This window comes from Capsicum annuum, chromosome 2 (genome assembly GCF_002878395.1).
Source record: "Capsicum annuum cultivar UCD-10X-F1 chromosome 2, UCD10Xv1.1, whole genome shotgun sequence".
NCBI lineage: Eukaryota > Viridiplantae > Streptophyta > Magnoliopsida > Solanales > Solanaceae > Capsicum > Capsicum annuum.
Genome location: NC_061112.1, coordinates 64,100,346 through 64,116,126, shown reverse-complemented (window position 1 = coordinate 64,116,126; position 15,781 = coordinate 64,100,346). Strand labels below are relative to the sequence as shown.

The following is a 15,781-nucleotide window of genomic DNA, read 5'->3' as shown; positions in this document are numbered from 1 at the left end:
GGCAACTCTACCTCGTAAGCCACCTTTCTGACACGATTGAGGATTCTGATGGAACCAACATATCGGGGACTGAGTTTCCTTTTTCTTTCCGAATCTCTTCACTCCCTTCATAGGAGTGATTCTGTCAGCTCAAACTCAAGATCCTTTCTCCTCATATCAACATACAATTTCTGTCAGCTCTCGGTATCCCTAAGCCTTTCTCTGATCAATTGAACCTTTTCTAATGCATCATTCACCAAGTTAGGCCCTACTATTGCAACCTCACTTACTTCAAACCAAAAAATTGGAGATCTACATCTCCTAGCATAAAGATTCTCAAATGGAGCCATATGGATACTGGAACGATAGTTGTTATTGCATGCAAATTCGATGAAAGGTAAATGGTCATCCCAACTACCTTTAAAATCAACCACACATGCTCTAAGAATATCCTTAAGAGTCTGAATGGTACTTTCTACTTGACCATTTGTGTTAGAGTGGAAGGCTGTACTGAGGGGGACTTGGGTACCAATACCTTTTTGGAATGCTTTTCGAAAGTGAGAGGTAATCTGGGTACCTCAATCTAAGCAGATAGATAAGGGAACACCGTCCAACAAAACCAACTCTTTGAGATAGAGTTTGGCATTATCGTTGGCTAAATAAGAGATATGGACTAGCAAGAAATATGCTGATTTGGTCATCTTGTCTATGATAACCCAAATAGAGTCATGTTGACGACGGGTATGAGATAAACCTATCATAAAATCCATGTTCACTTTCTCTCATTTCCACATGGAATACTGAACTCCTGCATGGAACCACTAGGCTTTTGGTGCTCAACCTTAACTTGCTGACATATAGAGCACTTAGTTACAAACTCTACAATATCTCTCTTCATCCCATTCCACAAATAGATTTCCCATAAATTGCAGTACATCTTAGTGGCCCCTTGATGAATAGAGTAATGTGCACCATCCACTTCTGCAACAATTCATTGCCTGAAATCATCTACACCAGGTACACACAATCTACCCTGACAACGCAACACACTATCTCCCGCTTAGGAGAAAACCTCAACTTTCTGATCTCTGACTAATTCTTTCAACTTAACTGGACTGGGATCTCTATTTTTCTTTTCTTTCACCTTGGAAACTAGAGATAAATCAGAGCTACTCTGCACTCGTACACTACCTTCGGCTTAATGAAGTAAACAGACATCTAGTCGGGCAAGCTGATGAACTTCTTGAGATAACTTCTTTTTACCATCCTCCACATAAGCTACACTACCCATAAAAAATATACTAAGAGCATCATCCACTACCTTGGCCTTGCCCGGATGATACAGAACACTCATGTCATAGTCCATCAATAACTTTAACCACAATCTCTGACACAAATTTAAATCTTTCTGAGATAACACATATTGGAGGCTTTTGTGATCTATGAACACATCTACATGAAATCCATATAAGTAATGCCTTCAAATCATTAAGGCGAATACGACTGCTTCTAGTTCAAGATCATGAGTCGGATAGTTTTTCTCATGAGGCTTAAGTTGTCTGGAGGTTTAAGATATGACCTTACCTCTTGGCATGAGGACACAACCCAAACCTACTCTGGATACATCACAGTTTACAATAAAACCATCAAAACCATCTGGTAGAGTCAAGACTGAGGCTGAGTTGGGTTGAGTCTTCAACTCTTGAAAACTCTTCTCATATGAATATGACCACTGAAACTTAACTTTCTTCTGAGTCAACCTAGACACGAGGGATACAATAAAAGAAAACCCTTCAACAAACTGGCGATAATAGCCAGCTAAACCCAAGAAACTCCTAGTGTCTGATGGAGAGATGGGTCTAGGCTAGTTTCTCACCACTTAAGTCTTTTCAAGATCAACTCTAATGCCATCACCAGAAATAATATGACAAAGGAATGCTACTGATTTTTTTTAGAATTCACACTTACTAAATTTAGTGAACATCTGTTGGGCTTGAAGAAATTGAAGCACTATGCTGAGATAGTCTGAATGATCTCTTTCGCTACGAGAATAGACTAGAAGTCATCAATGAAGACCATGATGAACATGTCCAAGTACTACTTGAACACTCGGTTCATCAAGTCCATGAATGCTGCTGGGGCATTTGTAAGACCAAAGGAGATGACTAGAATTTTGAAGTGACCATACCGAGTTTGGAAAGCTATTTTTAGAATGTCATGTTCTTTGACTCTAAGCTGATGATAGTCTGATCTGAGGTCTATCTTGAAAAAGTAACTGCCACCCTAAAGTTTGTCAAATAAGTTATCGATTCTAGAAAATGGGTATTTATTCTTGACATGTCCTTGTTTAACTGACAGTAGTCAATACACATTCTGAGAGAACCGTCTTTCTTATGAACAAATAGAATAGGTGCGCCCCACGAGAAGTGCTAGGCCTTATAAATCCCTTATCTAAGAGAACCTTTTAACTATTCTTTTCATTCTTTGAGTTCAGCTGGAGCCATTCTGTATGGAAGAATAGATATAGGCTGAGTATCTAGGAGAAGTTCTATTTCAAAGTCAATTTTTCTTTTTGGAGAAACTCTGGGAAGATCTACAGGAAAAACTTCTGAGAATTCATTTACTATTGGGTCTGACTCAAGAGTAGGGGTTTCGGAGTTAGAGTCTTTTACTTGTACAAGATAGTAGATATACCCCTTAGATATTATCTTTCTAGCTCTAAGGTGTGAAATCAACTGAACCCTAAGAACTGTAGTACTACCCCTTCATTCAAGGACTGGTTCATTTGGAAACTGAAAATAAACTGTTCTGCTTCTATAATTAATTGAAGTATAGAATGAGTAGAGCCAATCCATGCCGAGAATGACGTCAATATCCATCATCTCTAAATCTATGATATTAACTAAAGTAACTTTTTGAGCTATTATGATGCAACAGTTCCTGTATACCTGTCTGGATATAATGAAAACACCCACTGGGGTAGATACTGAAAAGGGCTCTAATAGATTTTTGGGACTGACTCTAAAATTGACAGCTATATATAGAGTTACAGAAGAATGTAAAGCTCTAGGGTCTAGTAAAGCATAAACATGTAAGTGAAAGACCTTCAACGTACCAGTAACTATGTCAAGTGAATTTTTCTTAGCTTGGTGGGACTGAAGAACATATAATCTATTCGGATACTGACCACAGGTAACATTAGAAGCGGCACCCTGCTGATTTGCATGACCAGAGGGAACGGATGACGGATGGGACTGGCCTTGTTGGTGCACATCCCTAACTTTCTAAGAACTACTCAACAATTTTGAATTTGATAGCCTAGCTTCTCACACCCGAACCCCACATCACTACCTTCCCTACTCTCACCCTGATGGTGTTTGTTATATATTAGACATAAATCATTGGTACGAGAATAGCTTATACTGACCTGGGACTTAGAGCCTGGTGCCCTATCCCTATTATTGTTTTTGAATTTAGGTACTAGGGCACTGGTTGAAAAAGGTAATAGGGCTAAAGACCTCTAATAAAACTAAGGATGGTTACCACCCTCTAACTAAAGTTAAAATTACCCATTCTAGCTCTCTTTTTTTCTCTTTTCCCCTTCTTATTCTTCTGCTCCTCTATTAGTTGAAGATGAATCATCAACCTATACAAGTCCATCTCACTAATCAGCATTGCGTTTTGACATTCCTTGACCACACTATCAGACACACTTGACACAAACTTACTTATCTTAGACCTACTATCAGCTATCATATGGGGAGCGTACCTAGCCAACCGAGTGAATTTGAGAGAATAATACCTCACACTCATGTTGCCTTTCCTCAAATTAATAAATTCTTACACTTTTACCTCCCTCAACTATGATGGAAAGAATCTATCCAAGAAAGCCATGGCAAACTCTTCCCATTTTATAGGACCTGTATCAATACCTCTATTAACTTTCCACTGTATGAACCAAGTATGGGCTATATACTATAATTGATATGTAGCCAACTCAGCACTATAACTAGATGTCACCCCTATAACATTGGTTACCTTCTGAACTATATCTAAGAATTCCTGTGGATTTTCTTCAGACTTAGACCCTGTGAAAGAAGGATGATTCATTTGGGTGAAATCTAAAATTCTAGTTAAAATAGTACTAGCAAATGGATTGGCTGGAACAACAGCTGGTCGTTAATTCTGTGCTGCTATGGAGTGTGCTAGAGTAGTGAACGTAGCCCTGAATTTTGCGTGTGAGATATGCTCGTCCTGAGGATCAGCCTGGATAGGCTGAGGGACTGGCTGAGTTCCTACTCTTCTCCCATTCTTCTTGGGAGGCATGTTCTTTAAACGGAAGGAGGAAATAAATTAGACTGAAAGAAGTGAAACTTTTCCTAAATGCCTTATATCCTCTCATCCATAAGTATGGCGTGCTACACACCCATGTAAAAGACTACTCGATGCGGATTTTAGACTTCCTAGGACACTTTATGACCTTAGGCTCTGATAAAAAGTTTGTAATGACTCGAGACTATCCCCTAGTCGTCACACAATGCTTACAGTCCCGAGGGACCACACTCTAACCCATGAGCTAGTACCTGTTGTAAGCACAAAATCACATAATCATAAATGAGGAAAAATACTGACATTGCCAAAAGGTTTTATCAACTGGATTCAAAACTGAATTATAAATCTTAGAAAGAAAACTATCTAAATTTGAAAAAAATACTAATAAACTAAATAACTAACTGACTATAGTACCTGAAAATCCTCTAAGACAGATTGACTGAGAGATGATTGTACAAGCCCCCACTAACTCTGCTAACTCCTGAAATAAAGACATGAAAAGATAATATTTATCCTCGGATAATGATAACTCACTATTGCTACTATACTGTTGATAATCTGAGAATCTAGGTGAAATTTGGGAAATAACCATTAGCATCTATAATTCTAGACATCTTAGCACAAAATAAAAGTATGTGATCAGTACTTTGAATGTACTAACATGTTAAATGAGGTAGGCTAACATGAAAGGCTTTATGAATAGGAGTAATGATCTATATGAGTATAGATGTAAGGCATTGGATATTGAATAGAGAACATGAAATGTGTAGATACTGAACATACATAAAAGTCTATAAAATACTAAAAATGCATGAAAATCTGTAGATACTAAAAATGCATGACTAAGCATATGACATAAACTGGAAAAAATCTGTAATCACTTAAGTACTAAAATAACTGAAATTTGTATGCTTTGGTCAAACAATACTAAGATCGAATAACTGAGTTAGAACTGTAACTGAGACTGTAGGAGGTATCATCTAATCGACATTCCCCAATCTAATATAATCGGGGTCCAACCTCTAACCCCAATTGGAAGGGTGTTAATACTGTGCCAGGGTACTAACACTGCCTGTGTGCATCCTCTAAACTGATGTAATGTCAAAAGGACTGAGGTTGTCAAGCTTGAACTGACGGGTGACCCCCGCGAGATAGTCAAGCCTAATCTGACGGGTCACTACTCTTATCCTATGCTAGCTACATAGTTCTATAGTATAGGGACTGCTACTAATGACTCTGCCTATCTGACGGGGAAGCCGCCATCCCTACACTCGCTCGGTGCAAAGCCCTACTCCCACTTGAAAGACACTGAGAGACTAGATTATTCTGAGTTTAATGACTAATATCTGACTATTCTGATAATGCTCATAGTATAATCTGAAGGCTATTCTGTAACATACTCAGACAAGATTAAATAAACAACTATGGATTTTGGGTATTCAATACCCCCTGGAATCAAAAAAATAATAATGAAAGGACACTAAAGCTTGAAGGCCAAAACATGAACGCTCTTAATAAATAAATCACTCTTGTAGGTATTTTATCAAACACTTGTTGTGCATAGTTTTAAAACAATCATAGTAATGTCATGGAACTTGTAGAAATAGAATGAACTTATCATAATAGTATTAAATCATGGTTTAATTCCATAAATGATAATATTACAACATGGAAGACTGAATAATAGCCATAATTTTATGGTAACATCGTATAAAATCAATAGTACATGGAGATTCATGGATAAAATCATAATTTAAAACATAAATCTTGAAAAGATTACAATTTTATAATTTAAAAAGGTTTCTTGGACTCCATAGATGATAGGGATCCATGGATGAACATCTAACATACCTGGGTTAATTAATTTGAAAGGATTGATGGAGTTCTTGAGAAATTGCATTGAATTTGTGAGCTACGATTTCTTGTTCTTGAGAAAAGGGATCTTTAATTTTTTAAGGTGAATTGAATAATGATGACTATTTAGGTTGTTTAGGGGTTAAATTTCGTGTTTTAGGTTAATTAGGGTCGTGGGAAAAGACTCAAATACCCTTAAATAAATTTAAAAAGTAGAAGCTGAAAAACTGATCGTCCTAATTTTTTGCCTTGGCGCAATGCGCCACTATCGCGCCAATCCACTGGAAAAGGGACACATAGGAACTGAGGGCATGATGAAACATGGAGGAATAGCGGTGCCATTTTGATTTTGAAATTTACCCTTGGCGCCACGCGCCATTATCTCGACAGGACATTGGAAAAAAGGTTAATTTGGTTTTTGGCTTACATCACGACACGATGGTTTTGCGAAGTCACACTAGAAATTGAAAATTGATATTTGGGATTCCTACATGATGCACTAAGGGGTAAAATGACAGTGCTTTACGACTGAAAATTTTAATTGCCATAACTTCGTACTCAGTTATCGAATTTAGGCAAATTTTATATCATTGAAAAGCTAACTGAATTTATTATAAAATGGAAGGATCTAAACTAAAAAATAGTAAGTGGTTCATAAATTTTAGAAGCAAATACTCATGTATAAAGACTTATATTATGCTAGGAAAATATGGGGTGTTACAAATTTGCACCATCCTACCCTCCATGCAGATTTTATAGTGAACATCTTTATGTCCATTATAAGAAGGGGAGAAACCAATTTTTTATTTGTGATCATATTGGGTATATGCTATGGGATTGTCCATCTAGAGTTAATTTTGGGGGAAACAATGTTTTTGTTGCTTGTTTTTCTACTTCTGCACCAAAGGTGCCTCTTTTGGCTTTGGCACTGGTCGAAATAGTCTTTATTCTCTCACTAGTCATTATGAGTAAGAGCCATCTCTGGATTTTATTACTAGTATATTAAAACTCTTTTCCCATGATATGCATTATTTACATGATCCAGGGTCCTCTCTCTCTCTCTTATGTGACCCTATTCTTGGCTGTGCATTTTGGTTTTTGTCTTGAGTGTTTGTAAGACCCTTTTTCTATTTCTACCATAACAGGAGACTCTATGGTTGCCAGAAGAGTCTATAGGGGGTATGTGGTAGCTGTTGGTAGTAGATAAACTCTGGTGGACTTGATAGAATTATACATAGTTGATTTTGATATTATTCTGGAAATGGACTGGTTGCACCCATGCTATGGTTTCTAAGATTGCTGGACCCATAAGGTCGTGTTTAAATTCCCTAATGAGATAATTGTTGAGTAGGAGAGTGGTTCCCTACCTCCTAAGGGGAAGGCTATATCGTATCTTAGTGTCTCTATCATCTAGTTTTGGTTAAAGATTTTAACTTAAAGGGTCCCTCTTTGCATTCTTTCTTGAGGGTGAATGAGTTTTCTGAGGTCTTACCCGATGACCTTCTTGGTGTCCCTCCCAATAGGGATATTAAAGTTGGTATTGATCTTGTTACAAACATTCATCTAATTTCTATTCCTTCACATAGAATTGCTCCAAATCAGTTAAAGGAGCTTTAGGAGCAATTGAAAGATCTTTTAGAGAAGTGTTTCTTCTGTCCTAATGTGTTCACGTAGGGTGCACCTGTTTTGTTCATACAAAATAATAATGGTTAATTTTGGATGTGTGTTAATTACCAGCAATTGAATAAGGAGATGGCAAAGAATAAATATCCTCTTTTGAGAATTAATGATCTCCTTGATTAGCTTCAAGGTTCCAAATTCTTCTCTAAGATCGATCTTTGGTCCAGGTATCATCAGTTAAAGATTAGTAAAGTGGATATCCCTAAGATAGTTTTCCATACCTGGTATAGGCATTTAGTGTTCTTTGTGATGTCTTTTGGCTTGACCAATGCCCCTCTGACATTCATGTCTTTGATGAATAGGGTCTTCCATCAATTTCTAGATCTATTTGTGATAGTCTTCATTGATGATATTTTTGTGTACTCTAAGAGTAAGGAGGATCATGCCAATTACCTCCGACATCTGTTACAGACATAGAATATCAGTAGCTGTATGCTAAGTTCTATAAATATGAATTATGATTGAATGTAGTAACTTTTCTTGGTCATGTTGTGTCTATTAAAGGGATTATGGTGGATCCTCAGAAAGTTGTTGTGGTTAAGAAGTGGCCAAGACCCACGACTCCAACTGATATTCGGAGCTTCTTCGATTTAGCCAGGTATTATAGGACGTTTGTGAAGAGATTTTCTTCTATTGCTACTCCATTAACTAAGTTGACTCAGAAGAAGGTAAAGTTTTTGTGGTTCTATGATTGTGAGGGTAGCTTTTAGAAGCTAAAAGATAAGTTGACCTCAACTTCAATTTTGACTCTACCAGAGTATACTAAGGGTTTTTCGGTTTATTGTGATAAGACTAGGGTTGTGTTTTGATATAGAAGGCTAGGTTGTTGCTTATGCCTCGAGATAGTTAAAGGTTCAAAAGATGAACTATCAGACTCATGATTTGGATTTGTTTGCCGTGGTGCTCATGATGAAAATTTGGCATCACTATCTATATGGTGTCCATGTTAATATCTTTTCTGATCATAAGAGCATACAATATATGTTTACTCAAAAAAAGCTTAATCTAAGGAAAAGGATTTGGATTGAGCTGCTGAAGGACTATGATATGAGTCTTCACTACCATCTAGGTAAAGTTAATATGGTTGTTGATGCTCTTAACAGGTTGTCAATAGGTACCCTATCGCATGTGGATAAGGATTGGCGGGAATTAGTGAAAGATATTCACCATTTGTCTAACCTTGGAGTTTGTTTCTTGGACTCTGAATATAAAGGTGTATTTGTGCAACATGTGGAGCGATCATCTCTTGGTTCAGAAATAAAGGAAAAGTATGTATCGGGTTCTCTTTTAATGAATATTAAGGATGATGTAGGTATGAAAAAGTTGACATCCTTTGAGATCAGTGGTGATGGTATCTTTAGGTACCAATGGAGGTTGGGTGTTCTGAATGTGGATGGATTGCAAGGCAAGATATTGACTGAGGCCCATGAGGTACGTCATACAGTTCATTCCGATCGAACCAAGATGTATCAAAATCCCAAGCAGATGTATTGATGGAATAATATGAATCGTGATATAGACGACTATGTGGCTAAGTGTATGGTGTGTCAGCAAGTAAAGGTGGAACACATGAGGCTTGCTGGGCTACTTCAAGAGATTGAACTGCCATTGTAGAAATGGGAGATAATTAGTTTTGCTTTTGTTATCGGTCTTCTTCAGCAACAAAATCAGTGTGATTCCATTTGGTTCATTGTGGATAGGATGACTAAATCTGCTCACTTCTTGCCATTAAGGACTACTTATTTTGCCGAGGATTATGACAAGTTGTTCCTACAGGAAGTTTTGAAGTTGCATGGTGTAACTTTTCTAATTATTTCGGATCATGGAACTCAGCTCTCCATGCCTTTCTGGCGCTTTTTTCAGCGTGGTCTAGGGACTAAAATGAGTCTTAGTATGGATTTTCACCCACAGTCGGATGGGCAAGTCGAAAGGACTATTCAAAATTTGGAAGATTGATAAAGCTCACTCACTCCCATATTTGATGGGTGAGTCTGTCATTGTCAATAACCCAACTAGAGTTGAGGATGAATCCACAAGGAGCAAATTATAAATTTCAAGTCCTATGGGTGCTCTAATTACTAAAAGGTTACTCGAAATGATAACAAACAGGATATTTAAAATAAAATGGGGGGGAGGGGATTGGTTTTTAATGATTGTCAACTAAAAATGGACGAATGTAATACTTTTGGCTTACAATAAAGATTTAAGGAGATCTTAGGGTTATGTCTACCTAAATAATAAAAAATGTGTGTTGATGATGGTTTATCATGAAGCTTAGTTGTTAACTAAAGAATAGGCTAGGTCAAAAATCATTGTGGTCAATCTGTCAATAAAATCACAACGATGTCAACCATTGGCTCTTTCGAGCACCTAACAAGTGTGTAATTTGTAATCACCCAAAACCTCAATCAAGCATCCCTATTTCTACGATGATGCTTTTGACATGGTTTACACTCCAAATACACTTATTTCTAAGATTCCAAAAAGGTAGTAAACCATAGGCTCAATTGTCCACCATTGCCTTGTACTCCTATAACCCTCTTTCAAGGATGTTATGGGTTACCTCAAATTCACCTCCATCCCTCTTTCAAGGATGATGAAGAGTTTTTAGAGTTTGGGGTTTTCACCCATTAAACCCATTTGGAGATTTGGGATTTTCACCTAAAAATTCCAACTCATAAATTCAAGCAATGGTAGAATCCATACTCACCAATTAAGAATCATACAAACACAACAACACCCATACACAATTACACTTTAGTTCAACATAATCCCAAGAATAATTTACTTAGCTACTCAAGAAGAAGGTAAAGAAAGATATACCATGAGGATTGTCCAAAGCATTCATTCTTCACAATAATCTACCCAACATGAGTGGTACCCTTCACTCGTATGCTAATTAGAATATTGGATACCATAACCTATCCAACATACAACTCCTTAGAGTGATTCCTTCCCTTTCATATGACTAGTACACATCTAAATCCTACCCTAAATAGAATGTCAAGGCTAGATACTGAACAACATACAGTTTTGACGTTACGGCTCATATCATGATCATACGAGTAGTATAATGCTTTTTTGTATCCAGAACAAAATTTGGCCAATGTGAAACTAACCAATATATGACTAGGGTCCTTGACCCGTATCCATACCATACAAGTGGTATGGTGCAAGTCGTATGATGAACAGAATGTTCTAGACTCAGAAAATTTTACAAAGTCCGAAGTTTGGGGTGTTTCAGCCTCCCCTATTTTAGGATCATTCCTTCTAGAATGACGGGACGAGGGACTACAAACGCAATTAAACTCCAAACATCTCTATTGTTACGATGGAAAACAAACACCAAGAGATTCACCATTTATCATCAACAAAGACATAAATCAAAGATGTCAAGAACAACATATACCTCAAGCATGATTTTTCTGAATTGGGAATAGGAATAGATAGTTGGAGTTCATGTCCTGCTCGACCTCCTAAGTAGTTTCCTCATACTTCTGATTTTTCCATAAAAACCTTCACCAAAGCCATGTCTTTTATTCGCAACTAGTAAACTTTCCAATATATTATTCTCATCTGGAACTCCTCATAAGACAAGGAATCTGAGATACTAATGTCCTCTAATGGGATAATCAACAAAGGATCACCCACACATTATCGCAACATGGACACGTAGAATACTAAATGAATGGTACTCATGCTAGAGAGAAATTCCAACTCATATGAACTATTACCAACCCTTCTCAAAACCACTTATAGACTAACGTACCAGCAACTGAGCTTCCCCTTCTTCCTGAAACACATTACTACCTTCATGGGAGTTACTTTTAAGAAGACCTAATCTCCAACCTCAAACTCCAAATCCCTTTGCCTTACGCTTGTATAAGACTTTTGATGATTGTGCGCACCTTCACCTTCTCCATAGCCTGGTGAATCAAATTCGGGCCAAATATTTCCACTTCTCCAACCTCAAACCACCTAATAGGAAGTCTACACTTTCTACCAAATAATGCCTCAAATGGAGCCATACCAATCCTAGAGTGGTAACTATTATTATACGCAAATTCAATCAAAGGAAAATGGTCAAACCAACTACCACCATAATTAATCACAAAGGCTCACAATATATCCTTCCAGGTATGAATAGTTCTTTCGGATTTCCTATCTGACTACAGGTGAAAAGCTGTACTAAGACTCACTTTTGTCCCCAAACCATGCTAAAAAGAATGCAAAAATACAATGAGAATTGGGTACCACGATCAAAGATAATTGAGACAGACCTCTTGAAGATAAAATTCACATAATCCTCAACAGAAAAAGTAGTCTTTAAAGGAAAGAAGTGAGTGGACTTAGCCATCCTATCCATAATGACCAAAATGTAGTTACACTAATTCTGCAACCGCGGAATGCCGGTAATGAAAACCATATTAATTATCTCCCATTTCCACACCGGCAACTTAATCTCTTGAGACAGCCCTCCGGGCCTCAAGTGCTCCACCTTCACTTGTCGATAAACCATACACATAGCCACATAGTTGGCCACTTCTATTTCATGCCATTGCATCAATACATCTCTTTGAGATCATGGTACATCTTTGTTGAATTAGGATGAATCGTAAAACATGACTCATGGGCCTCAGCCAAAATCCTACCTTGCAACCCATTCACATCCGAAACACACAACCTCCCTTGGTACCACAAGATACCATCTCCATCGATGTCAAAAAACATCACCTTTTTCTTGCCCACATCATCCTTGATTTTCACCAAAAGAGGATCTAATATCTATTTTTCCTTTATTTCTAAACCAAGATATGACTGCACCACCTATTTCACTATCACATCACCATCCTCAGAGTTCAAGGGATGAACTCCAAAGTTATCCAAATAGTGAATATCCTTCACCATCTCCCACTTATCTTTATCTATATGCGATAACCTACCCATGGACAACCTGCTAAGAGCATCAGCAACCATATTATATTTACTTGGATGGTAGTGAATACTCATATCATAGTCCTTAAGCAACTCAAGATACCTCTTTAGATTAAGCTCCTTTTGAGTGAACACTTACCATCGGATCTTTTGATAAAAAAAGATGTCAACCTGCACCCCATATAAATAGTGATGCTAAATTTTCTATGAGAACACCACCACTAGCAACTACTAGTCATTGTTTAGATAGTCCCTCTCATGAACTTTCAACTGTCTAGAGGCATAGATAACCACCTTACCATGCTGCATCAACTCATAGACCAAACCAATCTGGGATGCAACACAATAAACTACAAATCTATTCGTACCCTCAGGTAGAGTCAAGACTAGAGCTTAAGTCAACTTATCCTTTACATTCTCAAAGTTTCCCTTGCAAGCATGAATCCACAAGAACATCACCTTTTTCTGAGTCAATTTGGTCAATGAAGCAACAATAGAAGAAAAACTCTCCAAGAACCTCCAATAATACCTGGCTAAACCCAAGAAGCTCTAAATATCGGTTAGATTCATGGGCCTGGGCCACTTCTTAACCACATCAACTTTCTAAGGATCCACCATAATCCCTTCACTACACACAACATTACCTAGAAAAGTTATGAAATTCAACTAAAATTCACATTTAGAGAACTTAGCATACAACTATTGATCTTTCAAGGTTTGTAACACAAGGTGAAGGCGGTCTACATGATCCTTCTTATTCTTAGAGTACACTAAGATGTCATCGATGAAGACAGTGAGGAAAAAATCCAAATACTAATAGGATACCCTATTTATCAAATCCATGAATGCCGCAGGGGCATTGGTCAAACCAAACGACATCACTAGGAACTCAAAATGCCCATACCAGCTACAAAAAGTTGACTTAGGGATATCCACCTTTCTAGTCTTTAACTAATGATAGCCAGATCAAAGATTGATCTTAGAGAAGAATTTGGCACCCTGAAGCTGATCGAAGAGATCATCAATTCTCAGAAGGGGATAATTATTCCTCGCCGTCACCTTAATCAATTATCAGTAATCAATACAAACCCAAAGGGAACCATCTTTCTTTTGAACGAACAACACCCGTGCAGCACTGGGGTCACACTAGAGGGATAAAACCCTTGTCTAAGAGAACGTTTAGTAGCTCCTTAAGTTCTTTAAATTTGGCCAGAGCCATTCTTTATGGGGAATAAAAATCGGATGAGTGTCTCGGAATGAGATCATTAACAAAATCAATATTACTATCGTGAGGGAAAGTCAAAAAATCATCAGGGAAGAACTTGAGAAACTCATTTACCACAAGAACCAAATACAAAAAAGGACCTTCTGAGTTAGAATCTTTAACTCGAACCTGACGATAGAGGCATCCCTTGGAAATTAATCTCCAAGTTCTAAGATATGATATAAACCTTTGCCTAGGAGTTAGGGAACAACCCCTCACTCATCAGTTGGCTCATTAAGGAAATTAAACATGACCATATGGGACCGATAATCTAAGGTAGATAGCATGAGTATAACAAATCCATCCCCAGAGTAACATTAAAATCAACTATGTCTAAGTTTATCAAGTCCATTAGACTTTTTCTACCACCAAAAACTACTACAAACCCCCTACTGACTCTTTTGAAAACCACAAAGTCTTCCACCAGGGTAGAAATAGTAAAAGGGTCCAACTGACACTCAAGACCAAAACCAAAATACACAGCCACAAATGGGGTCATATAAGAGAAAGAGTACCCTGGATCAAGTAAACAATACACATCATGGAAAAAGAGTTTTCATGTACCAATAATAAAATTCGAAGATGCCTCAGAATCCTGATGAGTAGTAAGAGCATAAAGGAGGTTTCGGCCAGTGCCAAAGCCTGAGGTAGCACCCTTCAATGCTTAGCTGAAGAAGAGGCAACATGAACTTTATTTTCCCTAGGAGCAAATCTAAAGGGACAATCCCATTGCATTTGACAAATCTGACCATACATAATACATTGATTCCTCTCCTTTGTATATTGACCATGATATTAATGACCATAAAAATATGTAAAGAGGGTAGAACGGTGTGAAATAGGCCCCACTGGCCCGAGATTAGGCACTTTATGCCCTAGAAGCATCACCACCTTGAAAATGTCTATCTCCTGATGGCTTTGGGTAGGGAGAACTAGCAGTAAAATAGGACTTAAGACTCACTCAACACTTTTTCTTAGGCCATTTCCCATCTACTATTGGCCCTCACTCTATTCTAAAAATTGAGACATCTTACTCTGCCTCTCATAAATCTCAGCCTATTTTTTTCTCCTCTTTGATCTATTAAATATACATATCCAACGTGGATATATCTATGTCCTTGATCAACAAGGCAGCCTTAGTCTTAAGGATCAACTCATGAGATAATCCCAAAGCAAACTTTCTTATTCGAGCCCTCATATTAGATACTAATTCAAGAGCATATCGACACAGCTAATGGACTTTCAAGGTATACTCCTTGACTATCATCCTTCCTTGCTTCAAGCTATAAAATTCCTCCACTTTATATTCCCTCAATTCCTGAGAAAAAATGCGGTCCAAAAATGTACAAGAAAATCATCCCATACGGCTGAACTAGCATCCTCACCTCTCGACTACTCTCATTTTTGATACCATTGGTACACCATATCTTTCAATTGGTAGGCATAAAACTCAACACCCTCAACCTACGAAACATGTATAACACGAATGATGTTCTTTATCTTATTAATGAAGCTTTGAGGATCCTCCTCAACCTTTGTACTAGTAAAAAACATAGGATGCAACCTCATGAATTTACCAACTCTAGTAGCCTCAGATGAACCCATAGGAGCACAAGCAGAAGCAAACTATTGTAATTGAGACGTCACCAACGGAGTCAACAGAATAATAGAGCACCAAAACTCAGCATTAGTAACCTCTTCAGGAGGCGGCTGATTATGTGTGTCACCCTTATGAGT

The 15,781-nt window shown here is 37.6% G+C and overlaps 1 protein-coding gene across 1 annotated transcript; it reads left to right on the top strand.

The window, feature by feature from the left end:
- The first annotated feature begins 329 nt into the window (after positions 1 to 329).
- On the top strand, positions 330 to 9,801 carry LOC124896172. The gene is made up of 3 exons (XM_047407700.1): positions 330 to 376; positions 8,949 to 9,276; positions 9,505 to 9,801. Exons 1-3 carry the CDS (start codon positions 330 to 332, stop codon positions 9,799 to 9,801), a joined length of 672 nt encoding a protein of 223 aa, XP_047263656.1.
- Positions 9,802 to 15,781: the final 5,980 nt, after the last annotated feature.

Bases quoted from the DNA above. Each gene is read 5' to 3' on its own strand.
- LOC124896172 (XM_047407700.1), top strand. From the start codon at position 330: ATGGATACTGGAACGATAGTTGTTATTGCATGCAAATTCGATGAAAG. The intron at 377-8,948 runs GTAAATGGTCAT...TGCTCTTAACAG, and splicing joins GCATGCAAATTCGATGAAAG to GTTGTCAATAGGTACCCTAT. The intron at 9,277-9,504 runs GTACGTCATACA...GGTCTTCTTCAG, and splicing joins TATTGACTGAGGCCCATGAG to CAACAAAATCAGTGTGATTC.